This window comes from Manis javanica, chromosome 13 (assembly GCF_040802235.1).
Source record: "Manis javanica isolate MJ-LG chromosome 13, MJ_LKY, whole genome shotgun sequence".
Classification (NCBI taxonomy): Eukaryota; Metazoa; Chordata; class Mammalia; order Pholidota; family Manidae; genus Manis; species Manis javanica.
The window spans coordinates 98,990,992-99,011,639 of NC_133168.1; the positions used below are offsets into that span (position 1 = coordinate 98,990,992).

General features: G+C 55.5%; 1 protein-coding gene and 1 long non-coding RNA gene across 15 annotated transcripts in view; one reads left to right on the forward strand and one right to left on the reverse strand.

The window, feature by feature from the left end:
- On the reverse strand, nucleotides 1-2,859 carry LOC108403598 (uncharacterized). Of its 3 annotated transcripts, XR_005061304.2 has the most exons (4): nucleotides 2,678-2,859; nucleotides 2,370-2,474; nucleotides 1,859-1,974; nucleotides 1-102 (listed from the first exon to the last, which is right to left on the reverse strand). It is a non-coding gene; the product is annotated as an uncharacterized lncRNA (long non-coding RNA). The 3 variants fall into 3 exon arrangements; XR_001854745.3 differs by lacking the exon at nucleotides 1,859-1,974 and having other exon boundaries at nucleotides 19-102; nucleotides 2,337-2,474; XR_001854746.3 differs by lacking the exon at nucleotides 1,859-1,974 and having other exon boundaries at nucleotides 19-102; nucleotides 2,337-2,474; nucleotides 2,660-2,859.
- Nucleotides 99-20,648, forward strand: part of CELF5 (CUGBP Elav-like family member 5) — a 41,106-nt gene continuing 20,556 nt past the window's right edge. For 4 of the 12 annotated variants that reach the window (XM_037018126.2, XM_037018127.2, XM_037018128.2 and 1 more), the window contains exons 1-2: nucleotides 1,685-1,994; nucleotides 17,256-17,338. In XM_037018126.2, coding sequence (XP_036874021.1) covers nucleotides 1,739-1,994; nucleotides 17,256-17,338 — 339 coding nt within the window. In that variant the 5' untranslated portion in view covers nucleotides 1,685-1,738. Of the gene's footprint in view, nucleotides 1,995-2,342; nucleotides 2,471-2,989; nucleotides 3,106-17,255; nucleotides 17,339-20,648 lie in introns of those variants that run through there. The other 8 variants (XM_073220603.1, XM_073220602.1, XM_037018133.2 and 5 more) reach the window with 7 other exon arrangements.

Here is a 20,648-nt window from a genome sequence, read left to right on the forward strand (position 1 = left end):
GCCTTGTGTGTCTGCCATCTCACTGAGCACCGTGTGTCCGGGGTCAGTCCACGTGAAGTGTGTGGCAGGGCATCGCTCCATTTCGTGGCCTCGTGGTGTTCCCTGTGTGGATGGACAAACGTTCTATATCCATACAATGGAATATTATTTATTCTGACGACTGAGTTTTTTGCTCCCTCTCCTCATATTTTGCGCAGGAAGTGAGTGCCTCCCCCTAGTCCTGGCCCTGAGATTAAATTAATATTTCGTTATCAGTTGCTCAGCTCAGTGCCTGGTGTGGAGCCCCTGAGTCTGTCTCCTTCAGCCTGATGCGGATGCCACTGCCTCATTCGCTTTGCATGGTGCTCTGCCTGCTAAGGTCGTTCCCCAAATCTGTCAGGTGGCTCCTGCCTCAGGGCCTTTGCACTTGTGGCCCCAGTCACCTCTTAGCTCAAAGGTCATCCCTTCTGAGCGGCCTTTCGCTTTGCCTTCGGAGGCCACCCCTCCAGTCACCCAGCTCTGTGTTCATCAGGGCACTTAACAGAATGAATTTGTACACATCACGCACTTAGCATGGAGCCTGGCAGCTGGAAAGAGCTATATGGTTTATCAAATAAATGTATAGCATACTAGAATTAAGTTAAAATGGGTATAAATGCTATGGGAGGAAAAAGGGGCCTGAGAAAGGAAATAATAGTGGCTGAACAGTTTTAGATAAAGTGGACCCAGAAAGTGATAGAGGATTGACAGAGTGAGCGATGTGTGACCTGGAAAGGGCATTCCATGCACAGGGCACAGCCATGCAAAGGCCCTGGGGCAGCACTAGGCCTGGTGTGTGGGAGGAACAGCGAGGGGCCCTGTGTGGCTGGAGCAAAACAAGTAAAGGGAGGCGGGGAGGGCAGAGAGGGGCCTGGCACATTGTGCAGGGTCTGGTGGGCTGTAGGGAGGGCTCAAGCTCTAATTTGGGGATATCTTTAGAATCTTAAAGCAGGGGTGACATGACCCCCATAGAGCCCTTGGCCCAAGTGCATCAGTATCCTTTGAAGTATTTTGAACAGCATATGCATGTAGCAAGTGTGATTAAAAAGTTACTTCTGCTCGCTGTTGATGTGAACATGATGATGGCTCTCTCTGTTCAGTAAGTGTACAGTTAGGGGTACCGAACACAGTGCCAGGCACATGGTGTTATGAGGGTTCCTTGCCGATATTGTTATTTATCGGTGAGTTATGTATCTGGAAGTGCCAGGTCAGCTCTCTGTAAACGTGTGCGCTCTCTCTAGTGATTTTCTCTGTTGTCACTGGGAGGGGCTGGTGCCACTTGCAAGCCAGATCTGTCCCGCACGAACCTTCGTGGCCACCCACCCAGAACGGGGGAGTGGGGCCTGCGGGGCTGCTGGCCTCAGTTTCCCCGCCCAGACTGGGAGCGTGGTTACGAGACCGAGAGGTGGGGTGTGAGGTGCCCAGGGCGTGAGGATGCAGGGCACAGGAGGCGGCGTGCGGGCTGCGGGGCGCGCGGCCCGGGGTGCAGGGCGGGGGTGCTTTGTGGTGTGGGGTGCAGGACGCGGGCTGCGGGACGCGGGCGTGCGCCGGCCGCCAGGGGCCGCTGCGGAGCGCCCTTTTGTGGTCCTGATGCTGGAGCGAGCGGGCGCGCGGAGGGAGGAGGGCGCGGGGACGGGGCGGGAGGGAGCGGGAGGCGGCGTCCGTCGCTCCAGCTGCGAGTCCGCCCGCCGCCCGCCGCCGGCTCGGTCCCGCGCCCGCCATGGCCCGCCTGACGGAGAGCGAGGCGCGCCGGCAGCAGCAGCTGCTGCAGCCGCGGCCCTCGCCCGTGGGCAGCAGCGGGCCCGAGCCCCCCGGGGGGCAGCCCGACGGCATGAAGGACCTGGACGCCATCAAGCTCTTCGTGGGCCAGATCCCGCGCAACCTGGACGAGAAGGACCTCAAGCCGCTCTTCGAGCAGTTCGGCCGCATCTACGAGCTCACGGTGCTCAAAGACCCCTACACGGGCATGCACAAAGGTGGGCGCCGGCCCCCGCCCCCCGGGCCTCCCCGCCGCACCTCCGGCACCTCCCCCCCGGCCCCGCTCCCTCCCCGCCTCCCCCGGGGGTGCCGCTGACGGATCCGGGCCGGCCCCCTCCCCTCCTCCGCCCCCTCGCCCTCCCTCCCCACCTTCCGGCAGCCGCCCGCCCGCCCCTTTTCTCTCCTCTCCCAGCTCCCGTCCTCTCCCCCCGCACCCGCGTCTCTCGCTCTCCCCCTCCCTCCCGCTCCCCCGGACCCCCACCCCTCCCTCCCTCCCTCGCCCTCCCTCCTGCCCCTCAGCTGGGGGAGCCGCCTGAGCACCGCCCCCGCCCCCCGCTCACCCGGCCTCCCCGGCCCGTCTGGGAAGCTCGCACCTCCGGACTCCATTGCGTTGCTCATTTTCACAAAGCCAGGCCGGTGGGGCAGGTCCGGCTGGCCGCGGGGGACACGGATGCCCAGGACCCCGGGCTAATCGGTAACTACAAAGAAAGCGGGGGACGGTGGGGGGGGCGGGCAGGGAGCTGAGCCAGGCTTGGGGGGGGTACCAGCCTCCCCGGCGTGGGGTGGTTAAAGTGCTACCGTCGGCCTCCCCGCTGCCCACCCTGTTTGGACCAGCTTCCCGCCTCCCGTCCGGTGCCCTCCTCCCTCTCCTCTCGGCCTCCACCTTTGGCCCAAGTTAAACCTGGCCGAGCCCGTTAGCAATGTGCTGGGGTCTGAGGCCAAAGACCGTGAGCCTGGCCCATCCCTCTGGCGGAGCCCAGATCCTGGGGTGGACGGAGAGGAGTGGGTGACAAGGGAGCCCAGGGGGGGCGGAGGCAGGAGGAGTGGGGAGGCCTGCTGGCCTCCCTCCCACCTGGTTCTCTCGGATGCTTGGGAGGAGTGCCTGGGGACCGTGGTCCCAGCCCTAGGCTCTGACGATTGGCCCAGCGTCTGAACTGGAGTGGCTTTGACAGGTCTCCTGTCCTGGGGGGTGGGGACAGCGAAGGTTTTATGCTGGACAACCCTGGCAAGACCATGGAGGGGCTTTGAAGGTGGACCAAAGCCCGTGACCTATTTTACACCCCGTTGGTCCCCATCCTCTCCTCAGCGAGGCAGACATGTCCAGCACGGGTATGTTTGTTGAATGAATATGGGAGTGAGTGGATGAGTGAATGAATGAATGATGGGTTGGGGCAAGCCACAGGGAGAGTCTCAGGCGATGGAGCCAGGCCTGCCAGCTCAACCCTCCAGCTGGTACCCTGGGGGCAGGAAAGAAATCCCTCCCATCCCCCCACCTCTTTTTAAATCCAACCACCACCGCCAAAAAAAAAAATGAAGCCTGGAAAATCCAACTCCTCCATGTGGCCTAGGAGGGCAGAGGGCACCCACTTGCTCATGAGTCAAACTCAGGGTTTCCTGGCTGTATGGAGGGCTCTTCCCACAGGCCCCCACCCTCTGGTGTTTCTGAAGGGCCCATTTCTTGAAATATTATGATATGGGGGAGGGGGGTGTTCGCGTGGCCCCCAAAACCTTGAATTGAAAGGCTGTTGGCAGGCTCTGGGTCAGGCAAGCAGATGGGCAGTGGGGGAACCTGGTGGTCCTCCCCTTTGTCGCGTGGAAGTCCCCCCACCCCCCGTGTGGGGGAGGGGCTGTGGTTGCTTTTCCACTTGCCCTAAGGCCTCAGTGTCCCCCCCACCTCCAGTCAGCAGAGCAGGGCCCCATGAATGTGGGGTTATTTTTCTCTGACTGGAGATTGTTGGGATTGGGGGTGCCTCAGGGTCTGAAGGCCCATTTCTGATCTTCACTTGGTGTCACCCACTGTCTCCCTCCCAGGCCTGGTGGATGGGAATGAAAACGCAGGGTGTCCCTGACACCCGGCCCTCTCCCACCACTTGGCAGGGGCCCTGGGCTGGGTAGACCTCTGGATGTAGGGCCTGGGGCTAAGAGGGGCAGGTGCTTCCCTGTATCCACCCCCAGGACTCTGAGGCCAAGAATGAATTCCCGTCCTGGTCCCACCTGTGCTGGGCCTGGCAGGACCTCACCTGTGGGAGGTGGTTGGGGCAGCTGGAGAGGGGGCGGTATCTCAGTTCTAGCAGGTGGAGGCCTGCGTTTGGGGCCTTAGTGGTGTGACCTCTGGCCAGTGGCTGCCCCTCTCTGGGCCTCAGCCTGAGGGAGGTGGCATGATGAGTGGCAAGTCAAGAGTGAGGGGTGTCTGGGCACCTCCCACCAACAGTTACCGGGGTGAGTTTCTGGGGAGCCGACAGCACGGGGTGCCCGCTGTGGTGCTCGCTGGGAGTGGGGCAGGGTTGGGTGTGGACCCCAGGGGGTGGAGAGAAATCTCCCTGAGAGCCTTCTGGGGTGCTGGGGGACCCCGTGAGGATGAGCACAGGGGAGCTTCAGGGCCAGAAAGGCTGACGTGACTAAATCCAGTGCGGATCCCGTGTCCCCCGCCACACACCCACCTCCACCCCGGGGCCATGAGCGGGGAGGAATGTGCAGCATCTCGGCCTCACAGGCATCTCAGTCTGACGGGCATCTCAGCCTGATGGGCATCTCGGCCTGTTTGGCATCTCAGCCTGATGGGCATCTCAGCCTGATGGGCATCTCGGCCTGATGGGCATCTCGGCCTGATGGGTTTCTCAGCCTGATGGGCATCTCGGCCTTATGGGCATCTCGGCCTGACGGTCATCTCTGATGGGCATCTCGGCCTGATGGGTTTCTCGGCCTGACGGGCATCTCTGATGGGCATCTCGGCCTGATGGGTTTCTCGGCCTGATGGGCATCTCGGCCTTATGGGCATCTCGGCCTGACGGGCATCTCTGACGGGCATCCCGGCCTGATGGGTATCTTGGCCTGATGGACATCTCGGCCTTAGTTTTTGCATACAGGGGCCTGTCTGACTCCCCACTGAAGGGGTTCTCAGAGGCAGTCTTGTGAGCGTCAACACATTTCATACAGAAGGGAACCTGAGGCCTGGAGGGGCAGATACTGGGTCCTGAGGACCAACCAGAGCCCGGCTCCTTCACTGTCACCCACCTGTCTCCCTCCCAGGCCTGGGGAAGCAGAATGTACATCTGTGTGACAAAGGGGTGACAGGTTCCCCCCAGCCAGGAGTGAGACCCCTCCCCAAAGGGAGGAGGGCACCGGACGGGAGGCCCTGCCCAGGAGGGGGAGGGGGTGGGTGGGGGTGGGGCGGGGCGGGGCGGAGCGACCCAATTCCCGAGGGCCTGTACAGTGGGGGCGCTGGGAACAGGGCAGGGGAGAGGCGGGAGGGGAGCGCCCCTCAGAAAGAGGGCAGGCCCATGGGCGCTGGCTTTTTTGTTTTTAAGGCAGAGATGGAGACAGAAGTGAAGAGATGGACAGACACAGAGCAAGAGTCAGGAGACTGAGACAGACAGGCTGAGAGAGGGGGCCCCCACTTGCACGCAAGGAGAGGGATGGAGAGGGGGAAGCAGGGAGGGCGCACGACCACTCCCCACCCAGATTTGTGTCTCATCCAGAGAAAGGGGGCCTGCCTGTGCCCCCAGCCCGGCCTGACCTGCCAGTCAAGAAATGGGGGACTCCAACAGGCCAGTGTCTAGTGACCCCCCAGCGTCCAGTCTCCAGCCAGGGGTGGCCCCCTCCGGGACCCTCCCTTGGAGAGGGCCGGGGGCACACTCCCCACCTCCCTGCTGCCAGGTCCTCAGATTGGCTCAGGCTGCCCCTCTGTCCCCGCGATGGGGGCCAAATATTAATCCCTGCCCCGCCCAGGGTGGGCGCCCACGATGGGATGGTCTGTCACCGCCGAGTGGCCCCCCATTTATGGTAATCGCATATTGCATTTGCATGTTAATGACAATATTGGTCTTAAAGCGGAGGTTGCAAGGGGGGCTGTGCAAGTGGGGGGTGCGGCTGGGGGCCTGCGGTTTCCATGGGAGCACCAGCTGCTTGCTCGTTGGCAGGAGGGGAGGATGGTGAGCACGCTGAGCTCCGAGGCGTGAGATTCCGAGTGTGACGTGCCAGCCCCAGGGAGACGGCGTGCTGGGCGGTGCCAGCAGGGGGACCGAGGGAGGGGTTGGCAGAGGGGACAGCAGCATGGGGGTGCTGGGGTGAGCCACCCAGGCTGGCTGTGTGGCCTCAGGCCTGAGACACCCTCTCTCTGCCTCAGTTTCCCCCCGCCGACCATTCTGTACTGATTTAACAGGCTTTGATGGGGGGTCCCTGGGGCATCACAGGTGTCTGTGACATCATTTCTGTGCCTCAGAGAACGTTGATTGAGCACCTACTGTGTGCCAGTGTTTGTGCGGAGCTGGGATCCCTGTGGGATTCACGATGGAGTGAACGAGACATGAATTCATTGACCTACATAACCAACATCCATCAAGCGCTTGCTGTGTGCCAGGCCCCGTTCTAGACCCGGGGTGCAATGCTGAGCAAAAGAGATTAAAATCTGCTCCCCTCCAGACCCATCTGGCCCCACGTCCCAGTCTGGCGGAGGCACACTGAGGAATGAGGAGCTCGCAAGGCATGGATGTCGGGACTGTGATGGTGGAAACACACCGGCAGGGATAACAGCCCAGAGGAGGTCTCTGCAGGTGTGGAGGCTGGGAGGGCTTCCTGGAGGAGGCGGTCAGTGTGGGAGAGCAGTTAAGAACACAGTGGTGAGATGGTTCCGGTTTCTTTGTGTCTTCCCAGCTATGCAGGCTTGGGCAGGTGCCTTCATCTCTCCAAGCCCCCGTGTTGTCACCTGTAGAATTCAGAGCCCTGTGGGGCCTCCCACTTCAGAGGGGGTGGGGCTGGTGGGGACTGGAACATCAGTCAAAACTCTTGGCCTGGGGCTGGGTCCAGAGTACGTGCTTGGTCAGTGGGAGCTGGGCTTAGTATGTGGCTGAGCTGAGACCTAAGGGGCTCAGGAGTTCTGTTGGTGCGGAAGGTCTTCCTGGCAGAGAAGAGCGTGTTCAGAGGCTTGGAGGGGCAGCAAATTCTGGCAACTTCAGGGGGTTCAAGTGGGGGGAGGATGGGGGTCTTGCCCGGGTGTGAAAGGAGCAAGGAGTCCCCTACTGAGGTGGGGCTTACCGGGCAGGTCTTGTCTGCAAGGTTCAGGCAGGCGTGGACCCAGGAGCCTTCTCTGAAACAGGCTTACATTTCTGTTCGTTACCCCTGAGAGTCACTCCTGCAAAACTTGGCCATTAAGAACACTCAGTGTTCATTCATTCAACCAATACTTCCTGAAACCTTTTGGGGCCTCACCTTATCCTGGGTGGGAGAAGTCTGGGACCCTCTGGTGGAGAGACAGAGCTGGTCATTGGCACCGCCCACCATAGCAGTCAGGGTCCATCAGAGGGGTGCAGGGTTGAGGGAACTGGATGGGGAATGGGGGGGGGCTCTGCCAGGGGAATCCAGCTGCATGGAGAAGTGGTGTTAGAACTGGGGCTTTGAATGATGAATAGGAGCTTGCCAGGTGGTGAAAGCATTTCATTTATTTATTCACAAAGGCACTTATTGTGTTCCAGGCCCAGTGGGTGTGAAACACGGTGGTGAGTCAGCTGGGTGTGTGGCTCTGTCCTTATGAATGTGGGCAGAGGGGATTGGGTTTGCAGAGGCCTGGAGGGATGAAGGGCACCCCTGGATCAGAGGGGGGAATTAGGCAAGGCATGGGAGATGAGGCCAGGGGGTCAGCAAGGGGCTGCCCCCTGGAGGCCCTCTGATGCGGGACTGAACTTGGATTCTTTCCTGAGGGCCATGGCAGAGTTTAGGGCAGGGGAGGATCTCAGACCTGCGTGGAAAAGGAGCCTACATCCTGTTGCCTGCCACTATCCCACCAACCTCTTTCCAGCCTCTAGGCCTTATTCAGGGTATGCCCCCCTCCTGCACGCCTGGATGGATAAAATGGAAGCTTCCCATCGGGCTTCAAGGCTCAGTGTGGGAAGAGAGGAATGCAAAGAAGCAGACGTGTGTCCACGTTGCAGTGGTTCTTGGAGAACCGGGGTCCCCTCCCTCCCATGGGTCAGATGAGGAATCAGGCCTCAGAGAGGGCCAACACCCAAAAAGTCACACAGCAATGTAGTTAGGCATCACACCTCCCAGCCCGAGGCTTGACCCACCTCGGAAGAGGAACAAAGGAGGTAGAGAAAGAGGTTCGATTATGGTGATGTAGACTTGGGGTGAAAGCTGTCCAGGGAGGCCGGCTGGCCTTGGACTGAGCGTGGCCAGGGCCAGAGTGAGGAGCTCCTAGGTCTGCAAAACACCCACCTAGCAGCAGTCCTGCTTTTCCGGTGTTGTGTAATCATCACTGACACATAAGCGCTGCAAGGCAGGGACTGTGCTTCATTTGCCACTTGGAGGGGAGCATGTGGATGACCAAGGGTGAGAGAGGGAGGTGGGGGGCTACGTGGGAGGGCGGGCTGGCTGAAATACGGGCAGAGAGATGAATGAGTGAGTAGACGGGTGCCGACGTGAGTGGGTGGGTAGACGACAATGACTGGGTGGATGCGGGAGTGCGTTGGTGGCTTAAAGAGTGGGTAGTGGGTGGGAGGCGGAATGGATGTGCGGGTGGGGGGATGGATGGAAGAATTGGTGGTTGGACAGAGGCATAAATAGCTGGAGGAATGGAAAGAAGGAAGGAAGGGAGGAAGGACGGATGGACAGATGGATAGATGGACGGGTAGGTGGGAGGATGGATAAAGGAAGAGATGGCTGGAGGAATGGATGGAAGAAAGAAGAATGCATATAGTGTGTATGGATGGATGGATGGATGGATGGTTGGATGGACAGATGGGCGGGTGGAGGGAAGGATGGGTGATGGATGGATGGACGGGTGGGTGGGTAGGTGGACAGACAGATCAAAAGGTAGAAGACGGATAGCTTCTTCCCCAACATGCGCCGCTTCCTCCTCGCCTGGGGAATGGGCGTGACTGTCAGGAATGCGGTCTGAGTCCTGGGTTCCATTCCTGCCTCTACTGTTTATTTCTGTGTGGTCTCGGACAAGCCAGCTCTTTTCCTCTGACCCTTAGCTTTGCCATGTGCAAAAGAGAAGGAATACTGATAGTTGTCTTAGGGAGGAGTTGTAGAAATCAGAATTCATTTACAGAGTGTGGTTAACATAATGACCGTGAGTAATGTTTTGCATATTGTGCGTGTCCTCCGCACACGATCAGACAGTCAGATCGTCAACGACGGTTTTTCGGGTCTCTGTTCGGTGCCAGGCACTGACCTGGACTCTGGGGACACAAAGCAATCGAAGAGAGGAGGCATTGACAAGAAACTGGTGGACAAAGATTTAGCTAGGAGAGCGTTGTTATGAAGAAAATAAATGGTGACTTTTATGTCACATGTTTCTACCATGATTTGGGGAAGAACTGCATAGAGGAGAGATGGGGACACTGCAGCAGGATTGGGACCCCAGAATCCAGCACCCAGGACGTGGGGGGCTGTGCTGGGGGATGGCAGGTGAATGGAAGGTACGGGCAGTGGAGGCAGGCTGGAAGAAGAGGACAGTAGGTGGCAGTGGTGAGGCTGGGCAGGGCTGCAAAGCTGGCAATCTTGGCTTTGACCTGAGGGTACTGGGGAGCCGGGGCAGTGCTTAGAGTTAGGGGGGGGGCAGAGGCAAGTCAGAGCTGGGTGGAGGGGTCGCCCTTCATCAACAGGTGTACAGGAGGGTGTGCCGATGGGAGGCCAGAGCTCAAGAGGTGGCTGAGCCGTGGCCCAGGTGGGAGAGGGTAGGGCCCCAGCTGGCCTGGCCGTGGGGGTGGAGAGGAGGGGATGGCCAGAGCACATTTAAGAGGGCGAATCATCAGTTTTTGCAGGGGAGGTAAAGAAGAGGAAGGCATTTGGTGAAGTGGTTCGCACCCAGGACCATGTCTGGGGACATCTGGGGTTGTCGTGAGGAGCTGCCCCTGCCAGATGGCAGGGCCCAGGGATGTTGCTCATCCCCCACAGTGCCCAGGAAGAGTTCTCCCCTTGGCCCTCAAGACCCTGCACCAGCTGCCCCGGCCCCTCCTGCCCTCCCCTCCGCCTCACTCACTCTGCTCCAGCCACAGGGCCTCCTTGTTGTTCCTCCCACACGCCAGGTATGGTGCTGCCTCAGGGCCTTTGCACAGGCTGTGCCCGCTGCCTGAGTGCTGCTCCCCCAGACCTCTGCAGGGCTCACTCTCACTTCCTTCAGGTCTTGACTCGGATGTCGCCTCCTAGTGAAGTCCCCTCTTGCCCCAGACACCTACATGCTTCCTGCCTCATGGCGTTCAGGCTTCACCTTCTCAGTGACGCCTTCCCTGAAGACACGGTCCGCTATCGCAGCCACGAGCTGTGTAAGTGGATGGATGGGTGGACAGGTGGCTAGACAGGTGATGGGCGCATGGGCGGGGGATAGATGGGTGGATGGATGGAGGGGTGGATGAGTGGACAGGTGGCAGGTGGGTGCACAGATTGGGGGGGATCATCGTGGTGACTAAGTATGTGGGAGGAATCGAGATGGCTGTGGGCTGGAGATCAGGGGGTCCAGATGGGCCCTCAGAAGCCCCAGTGTATAAGATTGGGGCAGAGGAAGCAGTGATGGAGGCTGGGGAGCAGCAGCCAGGAGGGGGGAGGTCAGCTTGGAGACAGTGTGGGCAGTGAGCCTCCAGGCTGTGAGCCTTGCCCTCCTAGACAGGAGCCAGTGAGATTCTAAGTGCGGGAAGGGACAGTGAATAAGGAGAGAGCCCGTCACCCCTGCTCTTCTCAGCAGAGTGGGAGACAGCCTGGGGCTGAGAAGTCAGAGGAGAGGGTGGTGAGGTGGCCCCACAGCAGAAGGGAATGTCTTCCATAACCCTTAGTGGAGGCCCAGAGAGGTTAAGTGGCTGGCCTGAGATCACACAGCAGAAAAAGTCACTGGGCAAGATTTGATCCCATTTTTAGCCAATCATTACAGAGCTGAGGTTAAAGATAAAAAGTATGGGATGCCCAGCTTGCAGGGGTTTGAGATCAAAGGGACTTGAAATGGGGACTTGCTTGTTTGGTTGTGGCTGGGGTCTGGGCTGGCCAGGGAAGGAGGAGATGCTCGTGATCGGATGGAGGAACAAGACGTTTTTCCTGCATCTGTTTTATCGGCACATCTGGTGCATAATAGATGCTCAGGGAATACTGAATGACCCTGTGCCAGGCACGGTGGGAAAGGGGATAAAAATGACTCAGATGTGGTTGCTGCCCTCAAGGAGGTGGTCTGATACCAGCAAGTCAGTTTGAAAATGAAACCATTCTGTGATTCAACAAGTATTCATTGAGCACCTACTGTGTGCCTGGCAGTATTTAGGTCTTGGGGACCCTGCACTAAACAAAATATGGGGAAAACCCCTGTCCTTGTGGAAGTGACATTTCAGTGGTGGAGACAAATAAAATGCAAGCACCCCAATTTTCGAAAGTTCGTGTTACACCACTTTGCTTTTATGAAAGACCTACGTTAGGACCTGTTTTCACTTACCAGAGAAATTCACAGGATTTTCACTTTCACGAGAAAAGGTGAAAAGCGTTGGTTTTGCAACAAGCCCGTACAGAGGCGTGTTTACCACAAGCAGTGGGAGGGGAGGGGCCCCGCGCAGCATCTTCCCGGGAACCACACTTGGCCGCTCAGCGTTATGTCGCTAGAGCGCTGAGCAGTGCCTGTGAGCCGCTGGGCTTTATCTCCGCATACTGTGTATCCTCTAGCAAGATGCGTCCTAAGGTCTCAGGACAGCCTGAGAGAGGTTATCTTTTGAGTCTGGGAATGCCCAAAAAGAATGTCCATATAGGCTAGTGGTAATTGTTGTTTAGCTTTATGTCGTTCCAGCTTACGAAAGATTTCATAGGAACGCTCTACTTCCAGAGAGCAGAGGAAACCTGAGTACGACACATGAGATGGTGCTAAGAGCACTGGAGAAAATAGAACAGGGGTGGGGGTGGGGAAAGGGCTGTAAGTTTAAGCAGGGTGCTCAAAGGAAGGTTCACTAAGGAGGTGACATCTGAGTCAACACCTGAAGGAAGTGAGAGAGTGAACCATGCAGAGATCTGGGGGAAGCAGATTCCAGAACAGCCCATGCAAAGGCCCTGGGGCAGGCCCATGCCTGGTGTGTTGGAGGAACAGCTAGGAGGCCGTGTGACTGGGGCAAAGAGAGTTGGGGGCGGGGTGGAGGAAGAAGGGGGAGGGGAGGGAAGGGACCGGGCAGGCTGAGCAGAGCTTCATGGGCCACAGGGGGGACTTGGGCTTTGACCTGAGGGAGGTGGGAGCCCTAGAGGGCTTGGGCACAAGAGGGGACCTGACTCAGGAGCTCATGGGCGCCCTCTGGTGACCTCGGTGGGGAGGAGGGCCCAAGGGAGATGAGCAGGACCTGGGTGAGGGGACTTGGAGTCCAGGTGGGTGCTGATGGAAGGCGGGCCAGGATGGAGTCCATGAGTGGTGGCCAGATTCTTACTGAGCACACGGGTGTGATGGGTGCTGGGGACACCTTGCTGACTGCTGCACACCATGTCCCCAGCCTCAGGGAGCTCAGGCACTGTGACTGGGCAGTTGTGGCATGGAGTGAGCTCTGATGGGGACACACAGGCACAGCAGAAGCCCGTAGGGTCCCTGATCCGGCATCATTTGGGGGTGGGGGTGGGGTGGCTCAGTGGGACCTGGCGGTCGAGGAGAAACAAGCCCAGACAAAGACGAGGGTGAGGGCATGTGAGCACTGAGCAGGTGAGTTCAAAGGCAGCCAGTGAGAGGTTGGTGTGTGGTACGGCCGCGGTCAGCTGCAGCCGGCAACATGGCCAGCATCCACTGGGGCCAGTGCCCAGACCTACCAAGCTCCTGGAGGAGTGACAGAAATCTGAGGTTTATGCACGACATAGCTACTGAGTAGTAGGAAAGGAAAAAACAATATTTTTCTTCTCCATTTTAAAACAATTGCTTTAAGTGATTAGATCAGTGCAACACACTTTGGAGACTTAAGTAGTCCCCGGTGTTCTGGGATTTTTGGAAACTCAGAACCCTTTACCCACTCCTAGCCTGGGTTCAGCTGCAGGAGTTATTTCTGGCTTTCTGTGTGACCTCAGGAAAGCTGCTCAGCCTCTCTGAGCCTGGGTTCACTCATCTGTAACATGGGGATAAAAATAGCCGATAAGAGGAGAATAAGGATTCCAGAGAAGCATTGGGAACTATTGGCCGCAGGGCTTGGCTTTGTGCAGAGCTGGTACTTCCTGGCTGGGCCATCTGGGGGAGTTTTAGCCAGTTCGGGGGCAGGGGAGCCCTAACCCTGGCGTCCCCCAATCCTTCGGAGGGATCTGAGGGCACAAACCAGATTCTGCACCTTTTTTCCAAACTGCTCCCCTTCCCGGGGCCCCATCTGTATTAATGTCCCGGGGTGGCTATAACAAATGACTACCAACCTGCCTTAAAACAACAGAGATTTACAGCCTGCGTGGCCTGCTGGGGTTGATACGGGCGAGGTGCCTCTGTCAGATGCCTGGTGTGCAGTGGGCATTTGCTGTTACTATTATTGCCAGTTCAAGTCATGAAACCCCCAAAGCTCAGGTCTCAGAGCAGAGAGCAGAGGGTTTTGGCATGAGGAGGGACTCTCAGGATTCCTTGACCAAGAAGTTCCCTCTGTAGGGAGCTGCTGCTTGCTTACCTCCAGAGATGGGGAGCTCCCTCCCTCTTAAGAGAGTTGTGATGAGACGAATCTGGTCATTAGGAAACTTCTATTCATTGAGGAATCATTGAGGAAATCTCTTGCTCCCCATGGAGCCCCCCATTGGTCCCTGCTCTGCCCATGGGTCTAGAGAGAGCTGTGAGCATTGACCCCCAAGATCAGCTTTGGTCTAGGCTTTGAAACTGGGGGGTGGGTGGGAAGGGAGCCACAGCGTTGTCAGGTGCTAAGTATTCTGGGTAGAACCCCAGGCTCAGCCCAGCATGGGGAGAGGATGCTGAACACCAGCCCGGCCCCCTTGTTAATGACAAGGATGGTGTGTGGGTGGGGCTGGCTGGGCTGGGCTCACCATCTGTGTGACCATGGACAAGTCACTTACCTTCTCTGTGCCCCAGCCCCTCACCTGTAAAATGAGCACAATACTAGCAGCAAATTTATGAGGATCAAGGGAGTTTACTGTGTATAAGCATATAGTATTAACAACCAATGAACCTTATTAGCATCACTAAAAGCCCACGCTGGTTGGGAACTCTGTTAGTCTGCTAGCGCTGTGGAAACAGCATATCGCAAACGGGGAGGCTTAAAAACCCAGAAACTGTAAATATCCTCTCACAGTCCTGGAAGCCAGAAGTCTGAGCTCAAGGTGTTGATGGGTTCTTCCTTCAGAGCCCATGAGGGAGAATCTTATCTAGGCCTTTCTGCCAGCTCGTGACAGGGCTGGGAATCCTTGCTGCTACGTGGCATGTCGGTAGAGCGCCCAGCTTTCTGCCCTCACATTCATGTGGCACCCTCCCTGAGCGCATGTCTCTGTGTCCACGCGTCCCCCTTCTGTAAGGATGCCAGTCCTATTGCACTGGGCCTCACTCTGATTCAGTCTGACCTTAGCTAATCGCATTGGCGACGACTCTATTTCCAAAAAAGTTCCTGGGGGTTTGAATTTGGGGGAGGGGGAAACAACTCAACTCTAACAGGAACCAAAAATCAATGCTCTATTTATAGCCAGAAAGGGGTAAAACACCACATATTTTCACCAACTAGGAAAGAGAGACCTCGAGGCCAAGAGAGCAGGGAAATGTTTCAGCACCAGGGACAGCAGCGGGCAATTCGCCTTTCGTCCCTCTTGAAATAAACTCACCAGAGCCACAGTGATGGACTTGAAGGTTGCTCCAGGGTCCCACTGTACCCCCCAGGGCCAGCACACTCCATGTTCTGCAGATGGGGCTCCAAAGGCAAGAAAGGACCCAAAGAGGAAGGGTTTTTGCCTCCATTTTACATCTCCTGCTGTTCAATTTTTTGCCAGCTATACCTAATTTCTGTCAGGCCTTAGGGCTAGTTGTTTCAGCACCTCTTTCCCTGAGGACTTGGGGGAATTAAATTTTAAGAAAGTAGAAACACCACACACACACACATATAAAGAGTGGAAAGTCCAGGCATCGACTGGGGCAAAATGTGTGCATCAGATATAATCATAAAAGGAAAAGCATATGCATATACAAGGAACTCCTACAAGGCAACAAGGTGCCCACATTCACTAATAACTGTAGGAATGTATGTTAACATTTAAATGACATACAGTGGCATGCCCACAGTCATGACCGACATTTAAAAGGTTAACAAAACTGAGGGCTGGTGAAAATGAGGCATTAATAGGATTCTCAGACTCCATTGGTGGGAGTATACTTTGGTACAACCCACTCTGGAAACTGTGAAAGAAATGATTAAAACTGAACATATGCCTACCTTATAACCAGCAGTTCTATTCCTGGATATGCCTCTGGGCATCAAAATACATATACAAGAATGTTCCACAGAAGTTTTATTCATGATAGCCCCAAACAGTGGACAACCCAAATGCCCATACATGGGAGAATGGACAACAGATTTATAGTATATTTATAGGATAAAATACTATACATATACAAAAAGGAATTAGCCCTTGATTCACACAACCACCTGTTGAGTGGAAGACACCAGATAGAAAAGTGTACTGATACACTGTGATTCCACTGATATTAGTTCGAAGGCAGGAAGCACTCAACTCCAAAGTGAAAGCAATGTGGTGGTTATCACAAGATCCAGAGCAGCGGTTGCCTCTCTGGGGTGGGGGCGACAATCATGGGGTGGGGGCTTCCATTGGCTACCATGTTCTATTTCTTGACCTGCGAAGTGGTTACATGACTGTAATTATTTGTCTCATTGTTCACTTTCACATTTTGCCCTTTTTTGGGGGTGGTTATGTTTATAATAGATTCCAATTGCAATTTTTTTTATTGTGGTAAAATATACTTAGTGTGAAATTTACCATTTTAACCATTTTTACATGTACAGTTCAGTGGCAGTAAATGCATTTACATTGTCATGCAGCCATCCCCACTATCCATTTCTAGAACTTTTCATCTTCCTAAACGGAAGCTCTGTCCCACAAAGCACTAACCCCCACCCCCTCCTCCAGTCCCCGGCCTCACCACCCACTTTCTGTCTCTGTCAATGCGGCTCCTCTGGGGACCTCCTAGGAGGGGGATCAGACAGGATCTGCCCTTTTGTGTCTGGCTTATGTCACTGAGCACAGTGCCCTCAAGGTCCACCCACACTCTAGCAGGGGTCACAAGTTCTTCCTTTTTAAGGCTGAGTAGTATTCCAGGTGTGGATGAGCCCCCTTCTATGTATCCATTCATTTGTACATGCACACCTGGGTAGCCTCCACCTTTTGGTGTGTGTCGGTAATGCTGCTATGAGCATGCGTGGGTAAATATCTATTCGAGTCCCTGCTTTCAGTTTTGGGGGGTACTGACCCAGAAGTGGAGTTACTGACTCATATGTTAATTCTATGTTTAACTTTTTGGAGGGAATCGCCAAACTGTTTTCCACCGTGGCTGCACCATTTTACATTCCCACCACAAATACTTTTTTAAATTCTAGAAACCATCTTCAGCTCTGCCTGGTGCCCCCTCCCCAGGGCTCTACGGGACCTCTCAGGCCTTGGGCAGGGACCCCTTCCCACCACCCAGCCCAGCTGGTGGGCGCAGCTTCCGTCTGAGGCGCAAGTGGGCACCATGGAGCTTCCTGCACTGGGGAATCCCCCTTGGGTGGGGGGAGGCAGAAAGACCGTGGGGAGGGATCTGGGGGGTCCGACAGCATCAGAGCAGCCACGGATGGTCTCAGTCCACACACGGTGAAACTGAGCTTCGCAGAGGTTAGAGGTGAAGTCCTGGGTGGGCCCCACACCCCTGGGTCCATCCCAGGGGCCTTGACACCTGCCTGCATCCCCCACCCCACCTCGGGCAGACACCTTTCACCATACCTTTGATCTCATCGGTCTCCCTCCGGGCTTCTCCCTTCTTGCTTCTTTCTGTCTCTTGTCTCTGAATGTGTCTCGTCCCTAAGGTTCTCACGCCTGGCACCGCCCCCTGCCCTCCCCGCCCCCGCCCACTCGGACGTGGTCCAATCACACCTCGCTCTGGACCACTTCAGAACTGGCCCCACCCCTTGCCTCTTCTGATTGGTCCTGCCCGTTGCCGCCGCACCGCACCCCCTCTAGCCCCGCCCCCATCCCCTACCTATGTTGATGAACACTTGGGTTGCTTCTACTTTGGGGAATAACGCTGCTCTGAACGTGGGTGGGCAACATCCATTCCCTTTAACACCTCCATTTCTCTCCCCCTCTAGGCTGTGCCTTTCTCACCTACTGTGCCAGGGACTCCGCCATCAAAGCTCAGACCGCCCTGCACGAGCAGAAGACCTTGCCGGGGGTGAGTACTGGGGAGGGGAGCTGGGGGGCCCACTGTCAGTCTGGGGAAGGCCGAGGTCCTTCCTGAGATCAGCTGTGAAGCCCGCATGCCTCTAGGCCCAGAAAGAGGTATAAGGTTCAGAGGGACAGAAGTGATGGGCAGAACGAGCATTTATGGAGTGCCTGCTGCATGCTGTGCCCTGTACCTCATGCCAGGGTGGATCTGTGTGGCTGTGTAGGTGGCATACTGCACAAGGGTGCCTGCCTGGACCAGCATGTCAGCGTCATTGGGCTGAGACCTGAAGAGTGAGGAAGCATTAGCAGGCATAGGGCACAGCCGTGCAAAGGCCCTGAGGCAGGACCATGCCGGGCATGTTGGAGGAACAACGAGGAGGCCCGTGTGGCTGGAGCAGAGTGAGGGAGGGGGAGAGAGGGAGGAGGGGAGGGCAGCTCTTCCAACGTGGCGTCCCTTGGCTTGTAGTCATCACTCCCGTCCTTGCCTCCGTCGTGACATGGCCTTCTCGGTTAGGACTTGGACATATTTTTAGGGGGCCACCATTCAACCCACTACAGGGAGGTGACCCCAAAATGAACAGCCAGATGTAAGGGCGACCAGAGGCAGCATCACCAGGGAGAACCAGGTGACCTGCGGTGGTGACTCAGAGGAGGGAAAACAGGGTGACTTCTTGGAGGAGGAAGCATTTGAGCTTTGTCTTGAAGGACTGTGGCAGATGGAGATGGAGACAGGGGTGGTGTGGCGACCAAGTGTACCAAGACTTGGAGGCAGGAGTGTGCCCGGGTGTGTTGTAGAGAGCAGGAACACACGAGCGCCTGCGTTGTCTAGAGGAAGTTTATGTTAGGCTGGGAGGGAAGATTATGCCTCCAGGGAACCCTGGACCATGTCTGGGGACATTCATGACTGTCATGAGTGGGAGGTGCTACAGGTGTGGAGTGAGAGACCAGGATGCTGCTTCACACCCCACAGTACCCAGGATGGCCCCCCATGATAATTATCCAGCCAAGATCGAGAAACCCTGATCAGGAGAATGCTAATTCTCTAATAAGTCAAAACCCTGGCAAGTCGCTGGCAAATGTTCTAGATCAGTGCTAATAGACATCTTATGCAAGCCACATACAGCTTTTAAATCTTTCTAGGAGCAACATTTAAAAAGTAAAAAGAAAGAGGTGAATTAATTTTAACACTATTTCATTTTAACCCAAGATCTTAAAAATCTTATCAACAGGCAGTCAATATAAAAATTATTATGTGATGGTTCACATTCCTTTTTTCTCATCCAGAATGTTGCAAGATCTGGTGTATTGTATCCTCCCAGTCCATCTCGGCTTAGACGACTGTTACCAGAAACGCCCCATCTGTATTTGCATTTTATAAAATTGACAGTTGGAAAAATAGATTCACATACCCAAGTTGTTTTAAACATACTTAAAGGTTTTCCAAGAATGCAGTGGGGTATCAGCTTTCAGCTTTAGTTTTATATTTATATTAATCATGATTAAAATTTAAAATTCCATTCCTTGGTCACACACACCACATTTTAAGTGTTCAGTGGGCACATGTGGCTGGTGGCTACTGTATTATTGGACAGTGTAGTTCTAAAATGTTCTGGGCTCAAGGTCAGCAAAATTTTCCTGTAGAACATCAGGGAGTAAATTTTCTTGGCCTTGCCGATGTACTGCCTCTGTCATGACCACATAAAAGAAACCACAGACAACATGTAAATGAATGCGCCTGGCTGTGTGACAATAAAACTTTATTTACAAAAACATACAGGGGGCCAGAATGGAGCTGTAATTTGCAGATGCCCATTTTACACCATTGCTCTGTCCTATAGAACTTTCTGCAATGATCAGAGTGTTCTGGGCTGTCTGGTACCGTCTTGGCCATAAGCTCCCTGTCACTATTGAAGCCTTTGAAATGTGTCAACTGTGACTTGGGAACTGAACTTTTAATATTAATTTTAATAAACTTAAATTTCAACTTAAACCATCACATGTGGCTAGTGGCTACCACAGGCATAGCTCAAATCTAGAATGTTCTAGATCAGGAGTCAGCTACCGTGTTAGGCGACACAGATCTAGAACGTTCTAGACTGGGGGCCATCTGTTGCTAACAGCACACACCTTGAATATTCTAGACCAGGGGTCAGCTACCATGTTAGCACAGATCTAGAATGTTCTAGACTGGGAAGGGGTCAGCTACTGTGCTAGACAAGGCAGGCTTAGAATGTTCTAGATCCAAGAATAACGAATGTTCTAGACCCAAGAACATGAGGTAGGGGCATCACATGTCTAGATTGATCACTGTCACCGAGCACTGCGGGGTCACCTCACCTGAAGCCATGTCAGCCAGGGCTGCTGGGCTGCTACCAATCCTGTTCACAGTGAGGGACCCAGCAGAGTGAGAACTGCAGCTGCGTCCACCCCACTCCACAGGCCTCGAACCTCTGGCTTTTCTGGTTTGGGTTTCCTGTGGGTCGGCCCTTGCCCTCCTGGAGGGGATGGTGTATGTTTGACAAATAAGTAGAGGGTGGCTCAGAGCTGGACCCTGTGGATGGAGGGTGCCCTGGAGGGGACCCTCTGCCCCCCAGGCCTGGACAGCATTCCCCAGGAAGGGGGCCTGGCTTCTAAAAATTAGTTCTTAAAATTAGAAAAATAATATACAGCAAGTCCTACTGTGTCCACTACAAAGCTGGTCCTCAGAACCCACCCTCAGCCCATATCCCCAAGCTGGAGACCCCTTCTTTCTGGTGGGACAGCCTCTAACCTGACTTTTGTGCTATAATCAACTTCTGCTTTTATTCGTGGCCTTAGCACTTACAAATACATCCCTAACATATTGGGTGACTCTCTCCTGTTCTCCTTTTAAGCTAATGTGAGTGGAATCATATTTTATGTAGTCCTGTCCATCTGCATTTCACCCCCTTAGTCCTATGCCAATGAGGTTCACCACCACCTGTCCCTGTTGCAAGCACCAGCGGTCGGCGCTTCTTTGGTGCTGTGTAGTATTCCACGCGCGAACCCAGCCTATCTGCCCATTCTGTGGGTGGGCTTTTGGTTTGCGCCGTCACACGTAGAGATGCTGGCCCATGCTTTGTGTTGGTGGACACGTGCTGCGTTTCCGTGGGGCGCAGATCCAGGAGACCTCCTCCCTGAGTGTGGGCGCCTTGGGCCCCCAGGCTACCTCCTGCCCCGAGGACCCCCACAGGGATGGAATCAGCCTTTCAGAAGAAGAGCTGGGGTACAGCCTGAGGAGGGCCAGGGCTGTCGGGGGAGAAGGGCCCTCCCTCACCTGTGAGCTGCATCCGGGGTGT